This window comes from Tribolium castaneum, chromosome 4 (genome assembly GCF_031307605.1).
Source record: "Tribolium castaneum strain GA2 chromosome 4, icTriCast1.1, whole genome shotgun sequence".
Taxonomy (NCBI): Eukaryota; Metazoa; Arthropoda; class Insecta; order Coleoptera; family Tenebrionidae; genus Tribolium; species Tribolium castaneum.
The window spans coordinates 10,291,763-10,311,059 of record NC_087397.1 but is presented as its reverse complement, the minus strand read 5'-3'; the positions used below and the strand labels follow the sequence as shown (position 1 = coordinate 10,311,059).

General features: G+C 38.1%; 4 protein-coding genes across 5 annotated transcripts; 2 read left to right on the top strand and 2 right to left on the bottom strand.

Annotated features, from left to right (window-relative positions):
* Window positions 1-80: 80 nt before the first annotated feature.
* Window positions 81-2,897, top strand: LOC657390 (lysosomal alpha-glucosidase). The gene is made up of 5 exons (XM_963853.4): window positions 81-1,142; window positions 1,187-1,397; window positions 1,445-1,720; window positions 1,768-2,559; window positions 2,603-2,897. The coding sequence occupies exons 1-5, from the start codon at window positions 157-159 to the stop codon at window positions 2,873-2,875; spliced, it is 2,538 nt and encodes an 845-aa protein (XP_968946.2). The 5' UTR covers window positions 81-156; the 3' UTR covers window positions 2,876-2,897.
* On the bottom strand, window positions 2,851-5,090 carry LOC657467 (acyloxyacyl hydrolase). The gene is made up of 11 exons (XM_963925.4): window positions 4,932-5,090; window positions 4,735-4,885; window positions 4,553-4,688; window positions 4,361-4,506; window positions 4,228-4,319; window positions 4,015-4,178; window positions 3,671-3,966; window positions 3,453-3,625; window positions 3,287-3,405; window positions 3,074-3,238; window positions 2,851-3,024 (listed from the first exon to the last, which is right to left on the bottom strand). Exons 1-11 carry the CDS (start codon window positions 5,017-5,019, stop codon window positions 2,902-2,904), a joined length of 1,653 nt encoding a protein of 550 aa, XP_969018.3. The 5' UTR covers window positions 5,020-5,090; the 3' UTR covers window positions 2,851-2,901.
* Window positions 5,091-5,954: 864 nt separating this feature from the next.
* Csp1 (chemosensory protein 1) lies at window positions 5,955-7,003 on the bottom strand. 2 transcript variants are annotated; one of them, XM_008202712.3, is made up of 3 exons: window positions 6,593-7,003; window positions 6,390-6,552; window positions 5,955-6,306 (listed from the first exon to the last, which is right to left on the bottom strand). In XM_008202712.3, exons 1-3 carry the CDS (start codon window positions 6,608-6,610, stop codon window positions 6,167-6,169), a joined length of 321 nt encoding a protein of 106 aa, XP_008200934.1. In that variant the 5' UTR covers window positions 6,611-7,003; the 3' UTR covers window positions 5,955-6,166.
* Window positions 7,004-9,671: 2,668 nt separating this feature from the next.
* Window positions 9,672-11,467, top strand: LOC657626 (isocitrate dehydrogenase [NAD] subunit gamma, mitochondrial). The gene has a single exon (XM_964073.3). It carries the CDS (start codon window positions 10,104-10,106, stop codon window positions 11,250-11,252), a length of 1,149 nt encoding a protein of 382 aa, XP_969166.2. The 5' UTR covers window positions 9,672-10,103; the 3' UTR covers window positions 11,253-11,467.
* The last annotated feature ends 7,830 nt before the right edge of the window (window positions 11,468-19,297 follow it).

Below are 19,297 nucleotides of genomic sequence, written 5' to 3'. Positions count from 1 at the left end.
ATTAATGGTTGATATAATCGCTGATTTTAACGATAATTATTGTGACACAAATCCTTGATGTATCATATCTATAAGAATGTAAAATAATATCTTATCACATTGATACGAATTTTTCGCTTTGAGCGTCAAATTTAGTGAAATGTGAGTGTTTTCGAAATGGAGTTCATTCTTGAACAAAACGAAATTCGCGAAGATTACAAAGTGAAACCAAAGGCATCACCAGTGATAATAATTTGGCGAAAGAAACCCACCAAAGGTCTCCTAACTCTTTTCGTTTTTGCCGTCGTAGTCCCAGTCCTTGTTTACTTTTTTATATTCGATAAAGGAACGTTTCCAGTCGAAGACGCAAACACTTGTTCTGTTGACAAAAAATACAGGATAACGTGTGGTAGAACAGACATAAATGCAACATACGATTACTGCACCAATATCAAGTGTTGTTTTGATAACGCAACTAGACTGTGTTATCACTATTTACCATCGAAGTACTTTTATTACAATAAAGGAGGGAACTCACAAACGTACGACAGAAGTTTGGAAAAATCGCCTTTTGGGCAAGATTTAACCAAAGAAATTTCGCTAACAATCAACGAAATTGATGAGAACAATGTTCAAATTATTTTACACGACTCCACTGTAACAGTAGACTCAAACCAAGTCCTTGATAAAAATTACAAAGTCAATGTGAGCAATAATCCCTTGTTTGTGGAAATTTCGAGAAACACTTCCGGAGATATCCTTCTAACAACAGCAGATGGCCCTTTGATAGTATCAGAAAACTTCAGAGAATGGTCGTTTCAACTCACAGATCAGTACTTATTCGGCTTGGGCCAAGTCCTGATCGATCTGGACGAAAACTCAACTCTCACTAAAGTCATTTATGCCAACAACAACGACCACAACACTTTACCAGTGTTCATGGCCCACAAAAATGGACAATACCATGGGTTGGTGGTACGGCACAGTGGCCTTCTCGAGATTACGGTACTACCGTCCAAATTAGTCAGTTTGAAAAGTTTAGAACGGGAAAAAATTGTCTTGGAGCTAAGTGTTGGGCCAACACCATACGATGTGATAACACAGCAGAGGAAAGGAAAATGGGGGACAATTGACATGAAAACACTCGGAGTCCACATTTGCAGGTACTTTATCCAAATTATTGGACTCCACTTTAGGAGATTTTTAGGGAAGGAACTGCCACTACTCTTAAAGACATTCTAAGTGATTATAGTCAAGAGAAAAGTATTGATTTTCCATACGAATCTGACTGTTTTCACGATAATTTAGTTACGGCCTTGAGGAAAGAAAAGTCGGAGCAAAATATTGAAAACGTGCTTGAAAAAATTAAAAGTTTGACTGATAGCGGGCACAGTTTTATGCTCTCGGTGCCCCCACATGTACGATTTTTAATGATTTAATGTTCTGTCTTAAAGTAATGTTGTAGATTCTTTTCGGTAGCGCACTCTACGATAATGGAACCCAATTGGGCATTTTTTACAAGAGTGACAATAAGACGTACAAAGGACAGTACTTCAAGAACACCGTTGTGTTTCCCTTTTTTAAACACACTTCGATTGATTTGTTTGTGCAACTACTGGCTGAAGAACTGAAAGGATATTTCAAAGACACGTTCCCGCGTGACTTTATCCTGAATAACAATTGGCCAAAAGACGACTCTTTCGTTTTCGAAAATTACGAAAACTTCCGTTTCTTTTCAAAAGTATCTCAAACGCAAGTAAATTTCAATGTGTAGTGTTTTAATTTCAGGAAATAATTGACGCCATGTCTTACACTCTTCCATGGGACGCTTCGAGTGAAAACCAGTCACAAATTTTGGACCATAACGACTATGGGGCCCTTCAAACCCAAAATTTTTTGGGTGTTTTAACCGAAAGTTCCGTCATGACCGCGGCACACAATTTCGAAACCACCCAACCCCTCATAATCCAAAACGTGGCTATTTCTTGGGTCAACTTCAAAAAATCCATAACCCAAATTTTGTACAACAGCATTGCTGGTAGTCCAATGACCAGTGTTCCGGTTTGTGGTTCGACCAGTGATTTCGATGCTTCCGCACACGAGGCTTTGTGTACCAGATGGTACCTCATGGGTGCCACGGCACCCATTTTCCGCATTTCGTCCGATCTACCAAGACGTGACCCGACGTCTTTGGGTCCTGGGGCGTTCGGACAAGCGGCCCGAAGGGCCATTGAAGTTAGATACAGTCTGCTTTATTATTACAACACTGTGTTAAATCAGGACAAAGAGCCGTTGATGAGGCCAATGTTTTACGATTTTCCGACTGATAACGACACTTTTCCTTTGGTCGATCAGTACATGGTGGGTAGGCACTTGTTGGTGGCTCACCCGACTTTGCCTGACCGGACACAAATTACGATTTATTTACCCAAAGCGGTCAAGGTCTGGTATGAGTTTTGGGGAGGCGAAGCCTTTGGTTCTTGGAGAAACAAAACGTGGGTTACTTTAACTCTGGTTGATACTGATTTGGTTGCGTTCGTAAAGGAAGGAGGGATTATTCCGTGGGTTACTGATGACCAAGTAAGTGTTTCAAAGTTTAACCAATTTTTAAAACTGGTTTTAGGGCACTAAACTGGTACAACTGAAAGTGGCGCTAAAGTGTGATAGTGATAACAACTGTGATGCCGAAGGTTCCATGATGGTTGGATTAGAATCGTTGAATTTTAAATCAACTGATAAAAGTTTGACCGTGACTAAAAGTGGGGACCTAGGAGATAAAAAATTCCTCTTGACTGAAGTAATCATATTCCAAACGGGCACTAAAGCGAGATATGTTAAGCTGACTGAAGGAAAAGATTTAAACGAAATTACTGACACTTGGACCTACAACTTTTAATAAAAACGTTTTTTATTAAAAATATTTTAATGCCCCCCTTGTTCCCCAAAAATCTTTATTATTTCGTCATTATGTGGGTTGACAGGTCCCAAAACTGGGAGCTTCTCTAGGAAGTTCCACACTGTTTCAGTCAACAAGACTTGGGCTTTCTGAAAAGGCACAGTTAGCAAAAAATTTTGTTAAAAGAAAATCAGTGACTTGATTTGGGTGTAAGCTATCCACAGGTTCGAGAAATTCTGTGATGTTGATTTTGTCATTGCGTACTAAATAATTGATTGGGTTTTGAATATAATGGACTTGGAAATTTTTGAAGGTTTCGTTTGTCGCTATGTATTTCACAATAGTTGATAATTTTCTGGCTCTCTGGAAAAAAATTACAACTTAAGTGAGTTTGGACCAGAACTGACTCACTTTACTAGTGATGTCTCGAAGTGTTTGGTTTGCGTTTAACCATCCAGTGCACGGTCCAATTTGCATACAATTGAACCACTCGTACAAGTTTTTATAAAATACGTTTTTGTGCAATCGTCCTAAAAATGCCAAAAATATGTTAACTTTTTCTTGGTTTATTGATTACCAATTGGGTGCAATCTCTCAGCCATTGCCGGGAAAATAAAATCCGCTTCAACCAATTCAACAAGAACTACGTGACTTTGAGGCGGTAATTTCTCGTCGAGTAAAAACAAACTTTTCATAACATTTCGTCTAAACGTTTCCGGAGGCGTCATATGATTTATCGTGTCATTAAAACTGGAAATAAATTCAAGTTTCACTTAATTTTAGAACCGAACTTACTTATTGCAAACATCATTCCCTTGCATGGCGTAGATAACCAAAGCTGGATTATCAGTCGTCCGATTTCTTGCAATTGAATTCACATGATTAAGTCCTTCGTAACTGGAAGCACCGTTTTGGGACAAATTTTGGTAATCCCGGTGATTGCATCTGTTGCGATTCCGCAGTCGCAAATAAAGAGAGTCAGTCAAACCTTGAATCAAAATATTCCTCGTTATGTTTTTGAAACCGGTGGCGAACCCAAACTGGGGCCAGTCGATCTCGTCCAGAATGACACTGCTGCCGTTTAAACCCGGCTGGAAGTGCAAAAATCGTGTCAATTTTACAAAAATTGGAGATATTACCCAACTAAATAACAGTGGGTTTATCCAAACTTCGGGCATATGGAAGTGCGCTCCTATGGAGTCACCGATGAAGATCAAGCCTCTAGGTTGCGATTTTTTGCACAGTTCCTGCTCCAAAGACAGGAAGGTGTCGTTTTTGGTGCCCCAAATGCCGTTACAATTGCCTATTTTTCGTTGTAATTTTTGCAAATAATGTGGTTGGAAGTTACCTACTGTCGGAGAAATAATCCGAATTTAAAGGCCGCCGTCCTGGGTACACTTGTGGGTCGTTGTCCACGCAATCCCTCCCTCTCCAGTCCGAACCTCTTACAAGAAAATAAACAATTGTTACAAATTCAAAATTTACCTCCCAGTCTCCATCGCGCTGAAACCGTCATTATCAAAGTCCTCAACGGGGGCTAAGGACGTGTAAGAGTTGTTTAAAATGTTGCAAATGTCTTTGATGTATGGAAGTTTGCAAAAATCTATTTTTGGAAGCATTTTTTCCCTTTCCTGAAGTTATCACATTTAAAACAAAAATTAAAAAAACGACTTGTACTTTTATTAAAACGTTTTCCATTTCTTCCTGTTCCATAGTTAGGGGAAACAAGTGGCAAAACGGCTGCCCCTTGTCCACTCTACACGTCCCATAAACCAGACAGAACAAATCTGGAGTAATTTTCTCGGACAAATTTCTAGAAAAATTATTTCAACCGTGGCGTCAAATTTTGCCACATTTACGTTAAATAAGGCTCCACTTTGTCCACAATTCGGAAACAGGGGTCTCGTATTTTATTTGGTAAAACATTGCAGAGTCGTTTCGTGGCATTGAACAAGTCTTCCTCGTGCAGTTCAGCAATTTGCATTGTAACCCCAGTTAGGACTGTGCAAACTGGAAGAAATTGATTTATTTTTGAATTCGTGTTTGTGTGACATACCTGCACAACTCATGCCGCCGTTTACGCCCCTGGCGTTTGTAAAAGACGTACAAAACAGCAAAAATAAAAATATTTGAAACGTTTTCATTGTGTGAGTTGTGTAGACGTTGTGAAGACGCAAGCGCTGGCTTTGAATCGATTTCGTGGCTTCGTAAATATTAACAGAGGAAATATTGAGATTTTACAATTCAGAATTGTTAAATACAAGTTGTTGTGGAGTAACGGTGTCAAGGCAAAAGCGGAATTATTTTACTGAAAACAGTACAACGGTTCGAATTTTTTTGTAAAGTTAGCATGCTTGATCCTAAGCCTGCAACTTTGGCACTTGTAAGTTCATGTAAGCGTATTTGGGAGTTTGCGAAGTTTGGTGACAACTGCTTACATGTTTTTTGGTTTTTGAAATTTATCGACGTTTGGAAGTTGGGCTTCGGCCCGCTGTTTCACAGAGGGCGCCCCTTGGCGCAATTAGGGGATTACCCAAAAAGAGCAGAACGCGAAAAGATTAAATCTCAACTGTCCCAGTAAGTAGCTCAATTAGTTCCTTTTGTTACATCAAATCGATTTAATTGAGCCCGTGACAGTATTATTTCAAGACTTTGTGACTCAGTTTAATTATTACAAAACAATATCCTGATGTGAGTCAGAAATTGATGAAAAAATGTGGTGATTTTTCCAAACCCAAATGTTTAACGATACATCATTAGCAGCCATAAATAATTCAAATCTCGTTGCATCACAAACGGAGACATTTCTATTCAAATTTCTCTCATTTTTGACTGCCTTTCCGAAAATATTCGCTTTGTAACGAGTTTCATTAAATTTAATTGCCGAAACGACGTTGTTTCTGAATGGGAACCAATACGCCGTCCTAGTAATTTATTCCGTTGGTTTAAATTCAAAGAGCGATTAAGCTGACGTATCGGCTCATGAATAAATATCACGCGAAGTCTTCAGTTGGCCAATGATAGTTGCAACATCGCTGTCATAATTTCTAATAAATTGGTGTGGAAGTAAACAAGCGAGTGTGTTCCCAAATGTTTTATTTGTTCCAAATTAAAGCTACAGTTTTAATAACAAAGGCAGTTTCAAGGCCTAGACTAGACTACTTGTTTCACATAACAAAGTCATTTCTAATAACGAACAAATTTCTTCAATAAACAATAAAAAACTGCATCTATTACAATAAATAATGAGATGCAAATGATTTACATCGTTATTCTACCCACACCTGGCCTTCAGCCGGCGTATTGATGAAGGATTTTGTTCCACTCTTTGGGATAATTTTTTTGAACAAAGGCTAGGACCTTCTGGATTTGCTTCATTTCCTGCGGAGTGCACTGCGGGCAAGACCCTCTCAAGACCAGCGGAGCCAAACCTACAACATTTGATGACTTTCTAGTGAAAGTTGCTCGTGTGCTAATTGTTTTGATCACGCATTTAAATCGCGACTTTGCTTACTTTTCAAGCGGCGTCCTACGGGATCACAGGGTGCCTCACCTGTGGCACACTTCAGCTGCCTCAGAAGGTACCTCCTGTCGTTGAGCGTGGACTCAATGGCCTCGTCTGAGATCCTGGTCAATTGTGGCTTCACGCACGTGAAGATGGCTGCAAGGAGACAAAACTGGGCGCACAAATGAGCAATTTGCTCGTCGTCGACTTACTTGTAGAAGGCAATGCATCTCGAATGACCGACACCAAGAAAGTGCGAGTGAAAGTGTGTAAACAGCGATACTAACCTCGGAGTAGTCGTTATCAATTTATATACGGCCCCCTGTTGGGTTTTTCTCGCTTGATTTAGTTATATTTCGTTTTACTTTCACTGATACAATTACCAAAATCAACATCTTGACCTAAGACAACTAGCGACTTTCGTTTGGATGCGTCATTGGGGTTTTGCGGGAATTGCCGTGTTGAAATTTTATTCCGGAAGGTAAAAGCAACACGAGAAAATTCCGACGACTTGTGGACAAGCTGGCTGGTGTGGGATTCCTTAACTGTGACACTTTGAACAGAATCATGCAATTACATTTTGTACGTCAGAATATAACAAGTCCCCAGTCACTAGGCACGTTTCAAGAATAATAAACAAGGGAAGAATTCTTTGAGACAATAAGTGTGGCGCTTATTGTTTCGTATTCACGTGGTCGATGCTGCCTGGAACAGCTTCCTCTTCACTCTTTCCTTTTATTTCGGATCGTTTTCGAGCAAATTACAAGAGTGAAAAGTTTACTTTTATACGTACTCGTATGAAAGGAAGCCAAATTTCATTATTTCTAACAGCTTTTCGGAAAAAATATTACAGTTGACTTGCACCTAACAAATATTTTAATACCACATCATAATGACATGACATTATTCATCTTTTAAAGTGCCTGAAATGGAGTTCCTTGAAAGAAATACAATGCCTCAAATTTAGAAACCAAAGATAAAGTCATCGTCACTGACATTTATGTGGTGGAAAAACCAATGAAAGGCCTTCAAGCACTTATTTATTGTTTAATAATTGATAAAAGAACATGCTTGATTGAAACTATTAAAACACCGTTTTGAATGCTGAGTGGTCGTGAATGTACTCGTATTTGCAAAGTAATTATCATCACACAAATGTTAATTAATGATTCGTGAAATCAGCAAAATTCTGATATTACTATTTACCTATAAATCATAATTATGATACATAAACAAAGAAAAGGAGGTTTTAGACAAATCCCAATAAACGAGATAATTAATCACTAATCAGCAAAGACCTATCCGAATCAAAATTTACCCAGCTTCTATTTTTCCGACTACTTTTTTAAAGGGAAAATGTATTTCATAAATGGGTAACTACGGCAAATGGTCCGACAGTTATCAAACCTCTATTTACAGGTTTCTAACGACAAATAAATTGACTTTAACGCTCAAGAGAATTGAAAAATATCGGTTTTTATTTACCAACATAAATATACTCGTACATACAGAACATCACATAACATTATTGACTTTTAAAAAGTTCATATCAACGCATTATTACAGTTTTTAGATGTTCTGTATTTGCAAAAAGTATATTTGGCTGAACATCTTACATAACACAAATAAGAATAGTGTTATTCAATTGTATGATCATGTGTTCAGTTTTAAAAAATCAGTGCACTGAAACAGGTCCATAGAAATACCACTGTCCAGAAAATAATATTATTGTGTGTTTTAAGATACTAATTAAAATAAATTAAATAAGCAAATGAAACTAGAAAAAACAAGCAAGTTGTCCTAAAATTCGCAGAACAGCTTTATCGGGAAACAAGGAAAAAGAAAAATATAATAATAAAAAAAATTCAGAAAAATTCTCTCAATTTTTTTGACATTTTATGATACCTACAGTAATCACTTTTGTTATGTTAAAAAAATATTTGTCAATTTCATTGGTTATATTGTTATAGAAATAACATTTAACGCATCTTGAATTTTAACAGTTTTCTCTTAACAGTCTCAGAATAACTGTGGATTCATATACCGGGTGAACAGCTTCAGTCCTCAAAACTACTTACATTATAGGATGATTCAAAATGATGTGACATAATAATACTTAATACAATTAATACACAGAAAAATGAAAGATTTTAAAAAGTAAAACTAGGCAATGTAACAGACTAAAGACCGGTTTATAGAAGCTTCTTTAATTTAATTCGCAGTTAAATGCGTGATTAACTGATCACGTGACCAATTGTGAAGCAATTTGATTAGTCTATTCGCGTTGTTAACTTTTAACAACGAATTAAATTTTAACAGAGCTTTCTATAAATCAATTCTAAACCTAAAAGACGCTCTTTTATGGGAATCATAGTGTATAATTCTATAAAATGTTACCCATGACTTTACATTTGTTTATTATTCCTAACGTTACTTTATAAAAGACATAATAATATGTGGTGTTCGAGACTGATCATCCGGTATATACTTTTTTAATTACAAATCTAGTGAAAGTTTAACATGATTCTTTTTTGATAGAGAAGACAAATGGCAGTATTTTGGAGATTTCAAGTTAAAACGCCAGCAACATGTAGATATTGTTGCAACGTTTTCTTTGTACACCATTAAATTTTTATTGTGATTACTCCAAACCCAAGCTAATCACTCAGACAAGTCGACAGGCTGTAGTCTTTCAGACGAACCGATCGGTATCGTAAATATTTCCGGGTCACCCTTGTCATAACATCTTATTGTGAGAGTTGCTTAATTTAAACAACATTATCTATTGTAAAACTTTATTGTGTACAAAGAAAACGTTGCTACAATAAAAAAGCTGTGTTTAAATAAACTGCCTTCAGCTGCGCTTTACTTATTTACTATTATAACAATAAGTACTGATAAGTATTGTCAATTGTTGGGTGAAGTGCAATAAGTGAATGATCAGACGCATTATTTTCCATTTAGTTCGCAGTTTGGATCAAACAACTTAACAGTCCAAATGCATGGCTTCAAATGGTAAATAGTGAGGGCATATTTTTTGTGAATTAAGTAAAGACCAAAGTATTATGTTTATCTTATGCTTCGCTTAATCACACACAAATTTTTGTGCGTATTTTTTGAAAATACGCTTGTCTGTGGTGTATATTTGGTGAAAAAAAATAAACTAAACAGATTTTATTGGTAATTACTAGCGTTGAACTTTAAGTAAATCCACTTCGTCCTGAACAAACAGCGCTTCCTTGTAATAATTCCACCCCGTGTATGAATATTTTATTCGCTGACATTGTTTTATTACCCAATCCGGCTTTTTGGATTTCGCTTTCCGACTTTCGTGCGGCAATATTAACAAGGCAAATCTGTCGAAATTATGATGACGTCGCCAGTATTAGTGTCCACCGTCCCAAAATCAACATCTCTAAGCGTCAGCTGAAAGTAATGAACACCAAGGACATAGCGGCTGTGCTTTATAGCAGCCAGCACTGAACTACTACCGACTGCCACATCTTAGACTCCAGTTTTAGCCGGAAGATATTTATGTGCATCGACCGGCGCGAAAACGGAATACGAATATCCTCTTTAGAACACAGATAAATTCCGTATACATTAAATTAAATCACACTAGTATTATGTTATCCCTTTAGGGGCTTCCGGATTGTTAGGGCACTAATTTGCCGCCGGTATCTCAATCCTAACAACATCTATTGTCATTGTCAAAATTTGACAATGAACCCAAGCACAGTTTTCAAGTTGTTGAAACCCCAAAACTGGCTTTGGAAAAGTGTGACACGCTCTAAAACCATCTCCGATTTCGAGAAGCAGCACAAGACACCAAAGTGCGTCAAACCCACGCCGATACCTTTGGCCCTTTACGGCGGCAAGCACACCGTCACTATGATCCCCGGAAGTGGGATAGGGCCGGAACTGATGGAATTCGTCCGCCAAGTGTTCACAGTGGCCAAGGCCCCGGTCCATTTCGAAACGGTCACAATTGACGAAAATCGCGAAGACAACACCGACCTGGAATACGCTATTATTTCGATCAAACGCAACGGAGTTGCCATTAAGGGTAACGTGGACACGTTCAGTGCAGACACCACTGTTCGCCTAAGCAATGTGGCCATCCGTAACGAGCTGGATTTGTGCGTCTATTTGATGCGTTGCAAGTCTTATCCTGGTGTCAGAGCAAAGCACGAGAATGTGGACATTGTGGTCGTGCGCCAAAACACTGAAGGCGAATACTGCATGCTTGAGCACAGCATTAGAAACGGAACGGTCGTCGAAAACCTCAAAATCATAACGGAGGAGAACTCGCAACGCGTCGCCAAATACGCCTTCGACTATGCTCGCAAGAACGGCCGCAAAAAAGTAACAACGGTGCACAAAGCCAACATTATGAAATTCTCCGACGGGTTGTTCCTCCAAACGGCGAGGAAAGTTGCTAAGGATTATCCAGACATCCAGCACAACGATATCATCGTCGATAATTGTTGTATGCAGCTTGTGACCAAACCGCAACAGTTTGAAGTTCTTTTAACTCCGAATTTGTATGGGAATATAGTGGCTAATGTCATTTGTGGGTTGATTGGGGGACCGGGTCTTGTCTCTGGACGGAACTATGGGGCCCACTATGCCGTGTTTGAGCCAGGGACCAGAAACAGTGGTCGAACAATTGCTAATAAAAATATCGCGAATCCAGTCGCGATGTTGAACGCTTCTGTAGATATGTTGTACCATTTGGGGTACGTGCAGCATGCGAAGGTGATCGAAAATGCGATTTTTCAAGCTGTGGCTAAGGATAAGGTGCATACGCCGGATTTAGGGGGGAGTGCGAGTAGTGTTGATGTTGTAAAGAAAATTCTCGAATATATTTGATTAAAATGATTACTGCTATAGTAGTGAAGTAGACCCCAACTACTTGGTGGGGTAATTTTTAGCGTTATACGGTGTGTTTAACCAACTATTTTTTAATATAGATATCACTATAGTAGATATTACTGTTAGAGTGATTAGCAGTTACTATTAAATTTTGATAGACTTCGACGAGGTAGGTAATAACAATACAGTGATTATAAATATGTGTACTTTATTTTATTAAAAAAGATATACAGATATACCTTCCTTAATGGACACCTCCGAATAACGGACACCTCTTTACATCCCTCTACTTTACCTCTCTACAACGGACTCTCTGTATAGCGGACGTGAACAAAAAATTACCATTTACTACAATACCATAAGAAATTACCTCCTACAACGGGCAACGGTGCAAAGAATAAACATTTATTTGATGGACCATGTAGAAATGGATGAAAAATTCTATATCCAAAATTCAGAATTAAATATATTTTATATAAATATAAAATTAAATATAAAAAGATTGATGAAGACGATAGTTATAAAGACAGGAAAATTACTTTAGCACCAAAGTAAACTCATGCTGGTCTGAATATTTTCAACCTGTAAAAAAAAAGCTGAAAATATGTGTTATGTAAAAAATTATTGTAGAAACCACGGCTCCTAGAAAACAACCAAACAAAAATTCAAGATTTTAAGTAAAAAATCTGTTGACAAATTTTCTTTTTAATTTAATTTGAATTTGAAAAGATTTTAACTTATAACAATGTACATACTTACCTAATAATTAAAAGTTTACTAACAAAATGTTCACTAAAAAAAATTGAAATTTTTAGAGTTGGAAAATTACTGGGAAAGGACCATAAATAAAACCAAAAAAAGTTTTGCAACGTTTTAAGTTTTATAGTTTTTAAATTGTCGATGTTATATAATAACTTGTTCGTCAGCCTGATGATGTCTTATGTAATAAGACGAAACGTTGCATAATTCGCTTTTGTTTTCATTTATGGTCCTTCTCCAGTAATTTTCCAACTCTATAAATTACAAAATATTTACTGTCACGAATCTTACAAATCTTACTTGGTCAAAAAATTTAAAGAATTAAATATACCTAAAGCTATACAAAACTGTTATTCTAGAATTCTGTGTACGAGCCAAATACTTTTTTTTGGAAAATTCAGATACTTTTGCTGCTATTTAATGTTTGAATATAATTAGTGGGTAGTTTATTGAATGATGCCTTCACAGCCCTATAAATATCGTTCTTTTTCGGTAATTGTGGTGTTGCGTTGAGGGTTCAGCAGATCCAATATACCCTCGGTAGTCACTATGTCACGTTCCGATGTCACAAAAAAATAGGAGTAGCCGAAGTTATGTACGAGTATCATTATAAAAGTTATTTAATGAATGATGCTTTCAAAACTCCATATAGTATAACGCATTTTTTGAATTTTGTAGCGTTATGTTAAGAGATTAACACATCCTATCTATTTTCTAATGTCACTTTGTCATATGACCATGTTATAGTTACACACAAATCAACCAATGTTTCTCAAAAAAAATAAGTATATGTAATTTTACCCACCGACCATTAGTGGACACCTCTCCACACCAGACAATTAAAAACTCCCCATCGGTGTCCGTTGTTGAGAGGTTTTACTGTACTAGTACACAATTTACAAAAAAATACATGAAATAGATAGCATACAATACGTAGCTACAATAATTATTTTGGACCTGTAATTTATTATTAGTGAAGTATTTCTCTCTATAAAACTTAGAAAAACTATCAGGAGAGTAGTGAAACTGTCTTAGGTTTGTACCTGTTAAAAATCTATCTAAAATACGATCTTCTAAACATCAACAATACATAAAATTCCAATAATAATAGAAAATTACTTACACTGCAAAAATGCGGAATAAATTCTTGAAGATTCCAGTCTTCACATAAGTGAACATACAGCATAACTTCCCATTATTTCAACTTTAAAATTTTAAATACCACTCAAAGTAAACTTTACCACATCACCACAGCTTTAAAATTATTATAAGTCATGACGCAATGTGAACTTAAGATGACTATTATTGTTAAGAATAGGAATAGAAATGAGAAATTTCATCGGAATAAGAAATGAAATAGGTTTACTCCTTACAGAAGTAGGAATAAGAATAGAAATAAAATAGAAATAGTGAGAATAGAAAAAAGAATAAGAATAGAAATAGAAATGGGAGGAGCAACAAAAATAAGAATAAATATAGAAGTAATGTATTAAGAATAGCCTTGTATTTTTTTAAGTTTTAAGTTTTAACAAAGTAGAAAAAAAATGTGTATAGGAATAGGAATGAAAATAGGAATAGAAATAAGAATTTTTCCCTTTTTTTGCTGCAAAACACGTCAAACCTCAAAGTGAGATTTCTATTGAAATGTTTCCAGTTCGATATAAATAAACAGCTGGAGCCTATTTCATAAAACTTTATACAAGTGATTTATTTGTCACTTGTAAAAATTAACTTGTTATTTTTATTAAATGGACTCCTGTAATAATAATAATAATAATAATAATAATAATAATAATAATAATAATAATAATAATAATAATAATAATAAAAACATTTATTTGTACAAACAAATAGGTGGTCCATTATTTCAACTTTAAAATTTTAAATACCATTTAAAGTAAACTTTACCACATCACCACAGCTTTAGAATTATTATAAGTCATGACGCAATGTGAACTTAAGATGACCGTCATTGTCAATGACACTTCTTGAAACAGTGATATACAGGATGGTTCAAATTTTCTGCTAATAAATTCCTTGCCAAAAATGAGCCGTTTTGCCTCTGGAACCATTTGTTATTTGTTGATCTTGCGGCACGAAAAGGCCGCAAACTCTCTAAGAGTTTCTTGTGTGTGGCTACAGGAGGTCATAGATTAGAAACTTGATGTAATTCCAGAAGAAAAAATCCAACGGGATTAAATCCTGACTTTGGACAGGCCAACTGCGATAAGATAGATCTTCACCTCTTTGGAAATTTTTGATTAACGAAAATGTACTTCAACAAGATTTTGAAAATACTCAGCAAAAGGACCCTTGGTTGCTCTAGCGTTGTTTTTTGCTTCGTCCTAAATATACGCATGTCTGCATACTCTTTAAATCTAAATGGCTCCAGTGGTGAAACGGTTCATAATCAAAAGGTTTATGTCAGTTTTGATGACAGCTATAAGACTCTAACATTTGGCAACATCTTTTTAAACCACGCTGTATACATATTATAGCTAGAAGTTGTGACTAAGTTGGAATCTAACGTTTTGTAGTTGTGAATTCTACACCTAAATTGTAGTTGATTTTACTATTCACTTGCGTCGTAGAATCTACACAAGAAAGAAGAGTTTAACTTACTACTTAAGTAGTAAGTTATACTTCGCATTAAAACTATTTTTTATTAATAACATTTAGACTTTTATAGTGATAATATTAACAACCTTATTGTTATCTTATAACATATTTTTCTACTACACTGTAGTACTAACAAATTCATCATTTTTCCGACTGAGTTTGTTGTGTGGAAGTTTGTCAATTTCTGATCATGTATTCAAGTCTGTGCTAATATTAAGCAGATTTTATTCCTTTAGGTTCGTGCTAAACGTGCATGGTTTGTATTATAGCAGTTTCGGAGTTGGCAAGTTATCTGAAGCTGGCAAGTCCAAGTCGACACCTCTAATGGAATTATTTAACGGGTTCGAACTGATTTTATCACTTTTCGACTCGTACAATGCCAGGAATTACAATTTATGGCAAATCTGTTGCATCTAACGTACGAAATTGTCCCAATTTGAATTTTATTACAACATACTACGTTATCAAACAGCAAATCTCGATCGTTCGATGTAAATATTTAACCGAGCGAGCGCTATTTGAATTCTCCTTATGATAACTGGTGGAACTCTCGATATTACGCCCAAACAAGCGAGAAAAATAATATTTGTTTGGTGGCAAAATATTTATTTTTCACTCGGAGAGGTGATAAAACGCGTGGAAACAATTACTCTGATTATAAAACCCATTTCGACAATCACAGATAGGATCTTTTCGGATGTAACTTTGAGTTGCAGAACTCAATTATATGAAAACAATAGACTTTCCCCAGCTGTGTAATTTCAGGATAGCAAATTTCACCGAACCATCAGAGAGAACGTTCGCGGCTGCTTAAAGTCAACAATGCCACCAATTCTAATTTAAATATACTTCTGTCGTATGTGAAATAACTACCATTGTTTGCTCGAGGACCGCAATACTCACTCTCCTTTAATCCTAAAAGCTTTGACACTTTGAAGGTTGCCACACAAATGGCCTTCGACTAAATAAACTTTTTTTAATTAAATTCGAGACAGCAGCAAGATTGGGCAAAAAACTAGGCAATAAGCGGAGAGCTTTTTATGCTTGCCGTTTAATTTAAACAAATTGTTGCTCGTGCGACCGTTTTCCAACTATTGTCATTTTAGGGCAAACTTTCAGTACCTTCCATTTGAAAGAAAAATGACTTTAATTGTGAGGTAAGATTGATGATTATGGCTCTTCTGATTTATCGTATCTATTGTCCAGGGCCCACAATGAGAGGAATGTAATATATACTTTTCCCCACTATGTGTGTATAATTATCGATTGTATGCACGTAAAACCGCTGAAAACTGGAAAATAAATTGTTACGACCAAAATCAGCCAGGCGCTGATTAAGGACACGGCGGGAATCGAGGCGGCGCGATAGACACAACAACCAGGCGATGAGCGGTGAGACGGCGCGGCGGCAGTGTCGAATCAACGGCGACACGGTGGTTGTGTGCTTTTACTTTGTATTTAAAACTTTCTTGAAAATAAAGTTATTTCGAAAAAGTCTTCTAACAAATCAGAAGTGGGATTATTTCACGTGCTAGTTGGTGAAATTTGAGTGGCGTAATTGAAAGTGCGGCGAAATTAGCTTCAAGGACTTGCTTGGGTGAAAAACGTCAGCGCAAAAACGGCGATAAGAAAAGTCGACTGTTACTTTGGGTGTGGCAAGACGAATTTCGGCGAAAAGTGTTCTAAAAATGTCTGAGGAGCAAAGAGGCGACGAAGAGGGAATTACTTTGACGATGGACGAAGACATCGACTTGGAGGAGGCGGCCCCAAGGACGATTTCGGCGACAACCCAGGTGACGTCAGAGACCTTGGATAACCCAATTGCGCGTACCCTGGAGCAATTATTGGGATCGGAGTTAAAATCCCAAATCGAAAAGGCGGTAAAAAGGCAGGCGGCACTAATTTTAGGCGAAATTACTGATACCCAGGCGGCGGGTACAAAGGGGGCTGCCAAAGGAGCTTCGTGCAAATGCATACGCGACTAGAAGTACCACCCCAGAGGCGCTGTATAACAACTTTCTTGTGGGACTGGAGTTTTATGAATATCGTGGGGCGACGGCAAAGGCTGAAGGGGTGACACGGCGTGAGTCAACCTCCTCCGGCCAGGCGATGAAACGGAGATCGGACCAACCAGTGGCAACAACAAAGGCGAAGTCCGCATTAATTCGCTGTTTCAACTGTCAGCGATACGGTACCCACAAGAGTCGAGAGTGTCCTTACGAGAGGACGGAGAGATGTCGAAAATGTGGGAGACCAGGACATGAGGCGTCAACCTGTAAACCCCAAGCAGACTCCACGGCGGTGAAAGGCGCGAACCCACAGGTGAGAATTTTACAATTAGGGCTAGAGAACACTTATAAAAAGATGGGTACGGCATGTGGCGCGCAAATTCGTGTTTATATTGACACCGGGAGTGAGCACAACATTTTGGCGTGGTCTTGGGCGCAAGGGCGTAATTTAAACATAAAACCAGGCGAATGGATACTACAGGGGTTTGCAGGCGGGCAAGGTGTAGCGATTGGCGAGGCGACATTTGACATTAAGGTTGATGAGGTAACATTGAGTATCACGGCGTTGATAACCAAGTGTGATCTCGGGCGAATCGAGCTCATCTTGGGTCAACCAGCAATTAGTACCTCCGGCGTAGCACTTGTAGTGAGAGGCGATAAAGCATGCGTTATCAGGGACGAAGATCTTTTCGAAGTTTTTAAGAACTTAACCTTGGAGACGGACCGACCAAGGCCACGAATCCTCGTGAAGGAGGATACAGTTATCCCGGCGGGGCTGTCACTCCAAATGGGCGTTACAATAACTGATTGTGAAATAGGCGAAATAGTTTCAATGGCTCCTGTGACGTTTCAAAGCAAGGACGACATGGTGGCGATACCCGGTGGCGTGTTAAAATGCCGAGACGACAACAAAATCCTCATCACAAATCTTGCACCCAGAACACTGGTTTGGAAGGCTGGACGATTAGTGACAAAGGCGGAGAGGTGCAAAGAAGGAGTTCCGGTGACAAAAGTCATGAACATTCAGCAGGTGAGCGCATGTTTTGACTTATCTAGTGTCACTGTAGGCGAAATAGGTGATTATTATAAACAACAGCTATTTGACTTATTGCGTTCTATGTCGTGTTGTTTTTCGGCGAATGATGAGGATCTAGGTTTAACTCAGTTAGGGTCCATGTCGATAAATCTAACGTCAGACATTCCTGTGTATTATCGTCCATACAGATTGTCACATTCAGAACGAGCGGTGGTTCGACAAAAGGTGCAGAGTCTGCTTGACGGCGATGTCATCAGAGAATCTAATTCAAACTATGCGAGTCCTATTTTGTTGGTCCCTAAGAAAACAGGCGAAATGCGTCTCTGTGTTGATTATAGGGCACTAAATGCAATTACGGTGAAAGATAGGTACCCTTTGCCACTGATTGCGGATCAGTTGGATCGGTTGGCGGGAAACCGATACTTTACATCCTTGGACTTGGCGCAAGGATATCATCAGGTACCAATGCATTCTGATTCAATTCACAAAACGGCTTTTGTAACACCTGATGGACATTATGAATACTTGCGAGTTCCATTTGGGTTGGCAAATTCTCCGGCGGTATTTCAGAGAATTATCAACCAAATGTTGGGCAACATGCGACATGATCAGGTCTTGGCGTACATGGATGATCTTCTGATACCTTCAGTAGATGTAGCGACGGGGTTAGAGCTACTTCGAAAGGTGTTGGAACTAATTAGAGATGCAGGCGTGAAATTGAAATTGGCGAAATGCAGTTTCCTTCAAGAGAAGATCGATTATTTAGGCCATGAGATCAGCGTTGAAGGCATACGACCTGGTCAACGCAAAGTGGATGCAGTCCTAAAGTTCCCAGAACCCTCAGACGTACATAGTGTTAGACAGTTTATGGGTTTAGCTAGTTACTTCAGAAAATTCATTCGGAATTTTGCCCTGTTGGCGAAACCTTTGACAAATCTCACGAAAAAGGACGTGGAGTGGCGATGGGGAGAAGAGCAGCAGGACGCTTTCCAGAGACTTCGTCACTTGTTGTCTGAGAGACCGGTTTTGGCAGCTTACAACAGCAGTTTTTCGACAGAGTTGCATACAGATGCAAGCAAAATTGGCGTGGGAGGAATTCTGCTACAGAGACAACCAGATGGTGAGCTAAAGCCAGTTTTCTACTTCAGTAGAACTACCACACCTCAGGAGCAGGTATATCATAGCTATGAGTTAGAAACCTTGGCGGTGGTAGAGTCAATTAAACGTTTTCGGGTGTATTTGCTGGGTACACAATTTAAAGTTGTAACTGATTGTTCAGCGGTAAGAGCAACTTTCTTAAAGAAAGACTTGGTCCCTCGAATAGCTCGGTGGTGGCTAGCGATCCAAGAGTATGGCATGACAGTAGAATATAGGCCGGGCGTACGGATGCAGCACGTTGATGCTTTAAGTCGAAATCCTGTTCAGATTTCTATCGTTCATGCAGATGAGGCGGATTGGTTTCTTACAGTTCAATTACAAGATCCCAAAGCGCAGGAGCTGGTCACTGTATTGACAACCGGCGTAACACCGCGAGATGTAAAGGCGGTGTACAAAGTGAAAAATGGGCGTCTGTATAGAATAACACCAAACGGCGACAGACTTTATGTGTCAGCCACGGC

Excerpts from the sequence above, each read along its gene's own strand:
- LOC657626 (XM_964073.3), top strand. The coding sequence starts at position 10,104 with ATGAACCCAAGCACAGTTTTCAAGTTGTTGAAACCCCAAAACTGGCTT.
- LOC657390 (XM_963853.4), top strand. The coding sequence starts at position 157 with ATGGAGTTCATTCTTGAACAAAACGAAATTCGCGAAGATTACAAAGTG. Across the intron at positions 1,143-1,186 it reads CTCGGAGTCCACATTTGCAG|GGAAGGAACTGCCACTACTC; the intron begins GTACTTTATCCA and ends GGAGATTTTTAG. Across the intron at positions 1,398-1,444 it reads TGCTCTCGGTGCCCCCACAT|ATTCTTTTCGGTAGCGCACT; the intron begins GTACGATTTTTA and ends GTAATGTTGTAG.
- Csp1 (XM_008202712.3), bottom strand. Across the intron at positions 6,307-6,389 it reads CGTAGGACGCCGCTTGAAAA|GTTTGGCTCCGCTGGTCTTG; the intron begins GTAAGCAAAGTC and ends CAAATGTTGTAG.
- LOC657467 (XM_963925.4), bottom strand. The coding sequence starts at position 5,019 with ATGAAAACGTTTCAAATATTTTTATTTTTGCTGTTTTGTACGTCTTTT. Across the intron at positions 4,886-4,931 it reads CGGCGGCATGAGTTGTGCAG|TTTGCACAGTCCTAACTGGG; the intron begins GTATGTCACACA and ends AATTTCTTCCAG. Across the intron at positions 4,179-4,227 it reads TTCGGATTATTTCTCCGACA|GCAATTGTAACGGCATTTGG; the intron begins GTAGGTAACTTC and ends AACGAAAAATAG.